This window comes from Acyrthosiphon pisum, chromosome X, assembly GCF_005508785.2.
Source record: "Acyrthosiphon pisum isolate AL4f chromosome X, pea_aphid_22Mar2018_4r6ur, whole genome shotgun sequence".
NCBI classification, from domain to species: Eukaryota; Metazoa; Arthropoda; class Insecta; order Hemiptera; family Aphididae; genus Acyrthosiphon; species Acyrthosiphon pisum.
This window is the reverse complement of record NC_042493.1, coordinates 103,725,292-103,734,574: the sequence shown is the minus strand read 5'-3', so window position 1 is coordinate 103,734,574 and position 9,283 is coordinate 103,725,292. Positions and strand designations below refer to the sequence as shown.

At 29.7% G+C, this 9,283-nt stretch overlaps 1 protein-coding gene across 1 annotated transcript; it reads left to right on the top strand.

Annotated features, from left to right (window-relative positions):
• The first annotated feature begins 4,721 nt into the window (after positions 1-4,721).
• LOC103308461 (dosage compensation regulator-like) lies at positions 4,722-6,894 on the top strand. Its single transcript, XM_008181857.3, has 4 exons — positions 4,722-4,925; positions 4,992-5,164; positions 6,420-6,596; positions 6,673-6,894. The coding sequence occupies exons 3-4, from the start codon at positions 6,422-6,424 to the stop codon at positions 6,735-6,737; spliced, it is 240 nt and encodes a 79-aa protein (XP_008180079.1). The 5' UTR covers positions 4,722-4,925; positions 4,992-5,164; positions 6,420-6,421; the 3' UTR covers positions 6,738-6,894.
• Positions 6,895-9,283: the final 2,389 nt, after the last annotated feature.

The following is a 9,283-nucleotide window of genomic DNA, read 5'->3' as shown; positions in this document are numbered from 1 at the left end:
GAATCTAGCTTATATGGAAATATACTTTATAAAGTATAAACATTAAACACTATAATCTATAATTTAGTTTTGGGTTGGAAAAAAATTAAGTACGCAAGCGTTGTATACACAAATTAACTTTTTTTTTAACTTGAGAGTCCCGGTGTCAGTTTTTAAAATTTTCCACAATTCTATAAAATTTTATATTTTAGTTGCCACCTCGATTATAAGGCACCATCCAGCATAATAGCTAATAGCTTATACGGGTATGGGGTATCAACGCGTATTACACAGAGGGTTATAAGTAGGTAATGGCTAATGAATTATATAAAAATGACATCAGGCACGCAGCCACCAGCCGGTATTATAAAAATTAATTTTTCAAATTTTTTTTTCGGGATTGGGGGGCCTCTGAGTATAATATAATTGATCGGGGCCTATCCGCCCATGCTGATCCCGACGCGACGATGGAGCGTTACTACTATCCCGACCGTCCATGACAATAGCAACAATTTCAGTGTTATGTACGATATTATTTACCTAGATAAATAGTTTACAACATGCGTATCAAACACACGCAAAAAAACAGTTAAAAGCTCTATTGTTTATTACTTACCAAACGCAAAAGCCCACTAGAAAGTAGTGTTGGTACCTTGGTAGGCGCAATGTTAACTTTGTAGACGATGATCAAGCCACGTGATCTAAACACAGGCACAAATCCAGGGGGCTAGGCCCCTAGGCCCCCTAGATATATTATTTTAGATATATAAATATTGTATATTAAATAAATAATATTATATTATTATAAATAACAAATAAACAAAATCTAAACTTCTTTTCACATTTTCGCTTTCTATATTAAACAATCAATAATTTATTTATCACATCGATTACCTATATCTACTATTATGACAACACTTTTAATAATATACTTTTAATAAAGTATAATATTTTACTTTTATAATAACGGAAAAATCTGTATAATTTCGATTTTGACTTACTCGCGTCTAATCAATATAATTACGTAATTTATAATTATCGTCGTGATACAAAATATGCCACGATGCCCCACCCTTGAACTTTGATTACACTCGCAATGTTCAGTCAATTGACATATGTATTATTTAATCTTGAAATTGATTACGATTATAATGATAGCAATATGATAGATGTGCTTAAATGTTATAAATAATAGAATGTCGCAGTGTTTTCTAGTAAAAGTTATATATGTTTAAATATGATTTTCGAAATTCGAAGGGGTGATATTTCTGTGATTGACGTCACCCAGCTTTTGAGACAAACAACGTATCTACTTAAGTTTGGAGGCTAATCTCTGCACTGGTAGAAAATGTCGGTAATTGTGTTTCTCTGTGTCTGCGTGCATTCGTGTGTTTGGGGTAAGAGGAGTTTAAATATTAAAATTAAGAATTAATAATAAGATTACATATACACAGAAATCGTTTTTTTTTCACATTGTATGTGTCCAAATATTAATAAATGTATATACTTGAATTTAGCTTGTAAATTGTATGTGTATCACGTTAATAAAACGATTAAACTTTTTCCTGTTTATTTTGTAAATTAACGTTAATATTTTTCGATTTTTGAGCCTAAAGTACATAGTTGAATTTTGATCCATTTTTTTACTAGAAACTTAGGTATCGATAAAAATATTTTTCTACAGTTTTAACAAATATAAAAGTAGGTGCTTTTTCTGATATAAAAGATCTTTGGTAGAGCTCTCAGATTTGATCTTGAATTAAGATTTACGTTATCACTTGTCTTTTGTTTACGTGGATTTATTATTGGTATAATATTATGACGGTTTTTATAACACGCGATATCGGATAGGATGTTATCGACGTGCATTTGTGTTCCAATCTCATTCCAATTAATTCTATAAACGATCAATATTATATCATTTTTTATATATATTTCAAACATTCTTGTTCGGGTAACTTATTTTAGAAATGTTCTATCATTATTTCCGATAGAAAATCTTCTGGGTATTTCGTGGACTTAGTAAAAACAGCGTATAAAAATATTTCGAGTGATCGACTTATTTAATTGGTCAACAAGAATGTTTCAATTTTTTTTTCATATGTTAGTAATTTATACTCACCAGATATAACATTCTATTATTACTATATATAATTTTTTTGAATGATATAATATAGTATAATATAATATAATTTACGTTAATTAAATATTAATAATGTGGTAAATGGTAGTCATAGATAGGTACCTACTAATATTAACGTTTAAAAAATATTTGTTCAACCATATGCATGTGGTTGTGAGTAATATTGTATATCAATAATATTTTAATTTTCAATCGAGATATGAGAGTTTTTAATTTGTACCTAATATTTCACATACTCATATCTTGCTTGAAAATTAAAATATTGAAAAATCGCTGACGCTTATGCACAGATAATAGATCAATTCTGAATTCACTCTAATATCAAAACTAACGGCACACTATAGGAAATAGTGAATGAAAATTTGTTATGTCGTACGTGTGTAAGTCGGAGTCAACAAATGTAATGTATATTGAGTATCGTCCTCTAAAAAATACATTATTTGTAACGAACATTTTACAATTTAGAGCGTTTTAACTTGATAGAACGGTTCGATTAGTTGCCTAGGGTCTCTTAGTCCTTATCATAAATAATAAGTATAGGTACTTATTTTTAAATATACATAATATCAAGATTTTCAACGAAAAAATTTGAGTTCAAGAGCGTTCAAGATGTTATATGTGCAATATACAAGCGATACATATCTATCGAATTTTTCTTCTTGAAAATTTTCTATTATATTTAATCATTGATACGGTCTATGACGTGTGCAAGCGAAAAACAAAATAGTAATCGCACTCATCTCCCCACATCGCCCGGAATCAATTAGGACAGGCGTTACGTAATGCTTATAAATTATAATAGTTATAACATGCGGTCGCCGGACTGCTCATGCTGCCGCCGCGCCGTACGCCGCGCGCCGGCCAGGATGAAATAATAATAATAATAATAATACAATCTCAGAGACAAGGCCCCGCTACAGGTCACCCTCGCGATACCGACCCACCCCCCAACCATTCTTGACAAGACAGCCGACAGGCTGCTGCAAGTCGCAACACCGGCGGGCGACGACGACAATACGACACACGCACGCGTGCGAAAACGATCATCCAAGCCCGCGACTTAGTTATCAATTTGTCATTTCATCGCTTATCGATTGGTGTCCAGTGATCTGCGATTGCGCATGGTGGGTACCGTAATTTTAAAACCACGGCCATATAATTCTATTATGTCTATATGTGTTTAGAACGTCATACTGTCTGATGATTGTTGCAACAAAGACTCCGTTAATTTTTTTTTGATTCCAATTATGCTATTTCATTCGTTTTAATTGATGCTACTATAGGAATTAATAACAATGAGGCTAGACAGTATAATATTACGATCTTACAATGTCCGGTAAAGTGTCGGTTAACGCTAACCGACTGATAACAGATTTTTTTTACCGGCAGAATTCGGCAGGTTAACTTTAACCGGACATTGTAAGATAATAATATTGAAATTTAATAATTATAATAATTACAATAATATTATAATTTATAAATATTATAATTAATAATAATTATTAATATCATAATATTAAGAAATATTGTAAGATCATAATATTGCCCTAATTAAAGTTTAATCGGTCGAATTTGGCCGGTTAAATATCTGTTATCAGCCGATTAGGCGTTAACCGTGATTTAGGGCCAGTTGTACCATGTTGGTGAAATCGGCCCTAAGGGTATTACCCATGGACTGAGATATAATATCTTAGACCTTAGTCCGTTGTAATACCATAGAATATTGTTCTATCCCTAGACTACAACCACAAGCCCCTAGGGCTCCGCGGAGCACAGTTTGAGAACCGCTATTCTGTGGTAATGGATAGGTAGCACAGCTGATATAGATAATAATATTATTTCGTGTATCCACAGATTACGTCATATCACAGAATAGAGAATAAAGAATAGTGTGTGTATCGGAATAGTTTGATCTACCTTCGTTTGGTTGTTATATATTCTGAGAACTTGTATTCGTGGCATTAGACATTTGGAAGAATATTATGTTCGGAACCACGACGTATAGTTAAGGTGTCCAGACCTTCCGGTGTTTTTCGGAATTGTCCCGGGTTTTAAAAGTTCATCTCGGTGTCCCGAAAATCTTAATCAGTACACCGATATGTCAAGGTATACACCTAATCTAGGTATTCGATTTTTTACTATAATAATTTAATATAAATGCCTGGACGTCGCTGTACTAATCACTGTAATATTATATACCTACCTGTTGTTGAAAAACAAACGTAAATAATGATAACAAATCGTAAAATCAATAGATAACAAGGCAATCCCAAATTACGGGTAAGCAACCGAGCGTCCAAGCGAGACGTAATCGTTCCACTATGCAATTTTTTTTTAGTACCTAACTCATAACTCGTAGATTGGGCACGATTTGCGTGTGTCGGCGACAATTTACTTGCTAATCGTGTAATCGACGTGCGTTCGTTGCGTTCGCGTGCGTCGAACGGAGACCGTCTTTTGGTGTGTTTGGCATTTTCATTCCCGTCATCTGCAGTGGCATGGCGAACTAAGAATTTTCCAGAGGCAAGTTACAAATATCCCAAGTCCTAATGCACAATTATGTATTAATATAATATAACTAATTATATTTCAGATCGTCTTTGACTACCTGTTGAGTATATCATATAACGTTTACTAGGGGACCCACCGGCTACCACCCCTCTATTTAAGAAAAATCTCAGAGCCAATTGCCTCTGAAATTACCGTCTACTACGCCACTGCCCGTCATATATGCCGTATTTGCGTCGCACACTTTGACGTAACAACAATTTATAACATAATTATTTATTTATGTTTAATCAAGGTAGGTTTAATCTGGTAAATTATGATAAATATTATATTATATTGATTTTTTTATATGATTGAACAGTACCTAACACATGCCGTGTGTTTCGTCACTTGAACGTTGGTGGTCGGCTCAAGTTGTGAATGTCGTCGTAATCGCTGTGTCCTCATCACTGGTGTACCCATGATATAAACAAGCAAATAGCATGATATGAAGAAACTTTTCGATGGCCAGAACCTTCACATGACGTAGCATAGGTACCTATTGTAAATGTTTACCAGTAGTAATAATTATTTAAGGACAATAAGATAATATTATGAGTAAGCATGTGCTGATTATATAAATATATTGTATAAATAATAATCAGGGGTGTGAATCAATAAAACATGTTAATGAGTTCCATTCTGCAGGAATAATAATTAATAATTAATACAGCAAATCAATATTTTTTTTTTTATGTGTTTATAATTATTAATTATTTATATAGGATAGAATAGGATGTAAAATACATTTAAGAATTAAATGTTATCTATATCTGAAATATATAAGTAAAATTTGTCGTATAAATGTTATAGCTCTATTTAATTAATCAAAGCACTTAAAATTTAAAAACAAAAAACTTCTAAAAATGTTAATAAAAGCATATTTAAAAAAAAAATCCAATATTTGATTTATTTTTATATATATATTAGATGCTATTATTGCTACAGGTTAGTTAGTTAAAATTTTGAATTATGTTGTTAATTGGTTATCTAATTGATACAGCAAGCTAATATTTTTTTTTATGTGTTTATAATTATTAATTATTTATGTAGGATAGTGAGGACTGTCATATTTTATTCTACTTAAAAGGGCTAAACATTTGTATGGGAAAAATCTTACCATTCCTCCACTGTCAAGTGTCAACCACCATTTTGAACATTTTTTTGTAACTGGAATACCACACACTGTGGTTGGCACTCTACGGCATTCCAATATGCTTCTAAGTTCTAAGGCTAAAGCTATAAATAAATAAATACATTAATAAACTTAATTTTATGTTACAAATTGGAGTGAATATCAGACAAAATTATCAACTTAACTATAAATGATAGTCAACAATTGTTGTGAGGGCTTATTGATCAATTATTGTAAACACTTAGCTGGTAAAATAATTTAAAAACAGATTACGTTAGTTAATCAAGTAATCAACTTGATAAATATCAACATGGTATATATGCATGTTTATTAACTAATACCTATAATTGTTTACATTAGATTAACATTGTAACTTACAACCCTCATTATTAATTAAATGTTTCTATTGTTTATTCATTAGTGAAAATATTATTTTATAAAGAATAATTCTATAAATAATTTTAAACTCTACTAAATATTTTTTTAGTTTTATCTTTTAAATTCTAATTACTTAAAAGCTCATGCAAAAAAAAACTTTTTGCTGTATACGTAATTTTCTAAATATGTTATTATCATTTTATTAATGTACTATTTTTTTATGATTTAACATTTTAGAGATGCAATGTCTTGGAATAAATGATGAGTTGATGCCACTTGGTCGTATTTTAGCAAAATTACCAATCGAGCCTCAGATTGGTCGCATGATGGTGTTGGGAAATATTTTAATGTTGGGTGACGCTTTATCTACTATGGCTGCTATATGTTCAAACATAACAGATATATTTGTATTCGGTAATTCATTTTATATAATAATTATGTAAAATCTTTTGTTTCAAATCAATATTTTTTCGTATTTATATTTTTTTAGATCACAAAATGACACCAGCACAGCGTGCTTTCTCTGGTAACCGTTGTTCTGATAATTTGGGTTGACTAAATGCTTTTTTCATGAATGGCAATCTTTGGCCTATTGTAATATTAATCCAACAGAATACTGTGAACATAAAATGTTGTTGCAATCATCATTGATTACAACAGAAGATGCCATGGTACCTACTTATATTCAAAGTTATTTATAATATTTAAAACAATGATTGTACATTTATAATATTAAAAATTCATTGTTTTATCAGAATAACATTTTATTATTATTTTTATTACAAAATTGGATTTCCTGACATATGTTTTGAAAAGCAAAGATTTGATTTTGGGAAAACCGGAATGTACGACAAACCTTTAGTAGATGTACTATCTGCCATTTTAACAATGGGATTTTATCTTAATGTGTGTTATCATAAAGAAAACGGAAGGTTAAATTGTAGTTTTATATATTTATAAACAAACATTTAATCATTAAAATGATAAAAATGTATCAGTTTTAGAACTGGAAATAAAATTATGAAAAAAAACTTTGTCACAATTTTTTTGAAGCTTGTTGGACTAGTAATTTAATATTGGAAGACACTAGATAGTGACTATTATAGTCTTATTCATATTGACACATGCATCCTTCTGATAGCTTTTCACTTTGATGATTGAGTTTTAAAGACTGCACATAACTAGTGTGTTTTTATTTAGAATTTTATTGAGTTTAGAGTCATACATTTCATTGGAATTCAACTGAAGAACAAAATATGTTGAGCATATTTCATAGCCACATTTTTATTCTAATATAATAAGCAGTAACTCAAATATATTGTTATATTTTTAATTGTGTTTACATTGCAAATAATATATCACTATTCACTATACATGGTAAATACTAAATATTGATTTTATTCCAATGAGTTTACTATTTCGGTCTGCTTGATGATCATTTGATAATGTGGATATTACATCTAATTAAATATATTCATATGTATTCTGTGTTTATATATAGGTATACACAACAGGTATACACAACATATTGTAACTGTTATATTTGTACATACTTTTTGTAAATGGAGTTTTTTTCTCCGTAAATAAATAAATAAATAAATAAACAGAAGGAAAGGCTGCACTTATTCATAAGACATCTGTTAATTGTAATAATGTCATGGACGGTTCTTTCCAATCATTATTCTTTGTATTTGCAGAGAAAGTAAGATGCAGCTTATTGTAGTCTAAATTAATCTTACTTGTTAAAATTGTATGACACTAAGACCTAATAAATTGCAATTCTATTAATAATGCTAATAAGTAGTAAGGATATTTTTAGTGATTAGAATTAAAAATTATGGCATGGTTTAAACTTAACAATTTAAGTGCTCAATATTCTAAATGTTACTAATTTATGTATTTAATAATACTATAAAAGTATAGAATATGTATAAAATAATATTTTTTTTAATACCTTTTTTTTAGGTATGTACTAGAGCTGTATCTTGCAAGCAAATGACCATAGTAACTCATATTCATCTTCTATTGTTTGGTGCTCGAAAAATTGAACATAAAAGAATTAGTCTAATTATATAATTAGTATGTAATGGTTGCTAACTTAAAAAGGGAATCAATTATCTAAAGAAGTTTAAAAAAATATTTTAGACATTTAATTCAGTATTATAAATTTATATTAAAATGTAATACTATTTAACAAAGCTATTAATTAACTTATGTTATATGGGATAACCATAAAAATGGATGTAACAGCTGCTTCTGAAATTGTAGCTTTAAGACCAGCTATTGAAAGTTTAATTGTACATGCATCAGAAGAACCAGAATCTATTGCAATGTTAAGCGAAACAGATATTAAACTTATAAATGTTAACAATAAACAATAATTAAAATACAACCATTCGACTAATTTGCTAAATGCACTAAACAATAATTAATATTATTGTGACTAATATTAGAAAATCTAATAAATAGTTTTAAATTAATTAGTAACAGTATGATAAAATCAATAACAAGTAAAAACGTGATCTGATAATCTTTTTTAGAGTCTACAAGCAGTAGCGTATCTAGAATATTCCAAATAGTGGGGCCACGTATTCGATTAAACTATAATACATAATTACATAAATAATAAAAATCAATTACCTACTAATTAACTATCAATTCAATACGTACGTCGTACAATGATGGTGGGAGAGGGAATGGCCCTTATGTCTTCCCCTGGATACACCACTGCCTACAAGCTATAAATAAGAATAAATATATTTGATTATCCATCAAAAATAAGAGTTCTTATTAATTGTATTTTATAAGATTATTGTAGATTCTGAGCGGAGCGAAAGAATGTATTGGTTTTACAATGTTTTTTTTTCTGCCCGTCTGCATGTATGCTTTATTTTAGAGATCAGCATATTTTCTGATAGAAAAGTGAACCTAGTTGGTAATTTTTGGAGGTAAAAATTGAAAACTCAAAGTAGTTGAAGAAAGAGTCGAGAATAACAAAAAAAAAGTGAAAGAAAATTGATAATTTTTACGCAAAACCAACTTTTGAGGAAATCGATTTTATTTTTTTGGTGTAACTCAAAAATTAATAACCGTAGACCATT

Coding starts and splice junctions, on each gene's coding strand:
- LOC103308461 (XM_008181857.3), top strand. CDS start 6,422: ATGCAATGTCTTGGAATAAATGATGAGTTGATGCCACTTGGTCGTATT. Junction 6,597..6,672: donor AACAGATATATTTGTATTCG/GTAATTCATTTT, acceptor ATATTTTTTTAG/ATCACAAAATGACACCAGCA.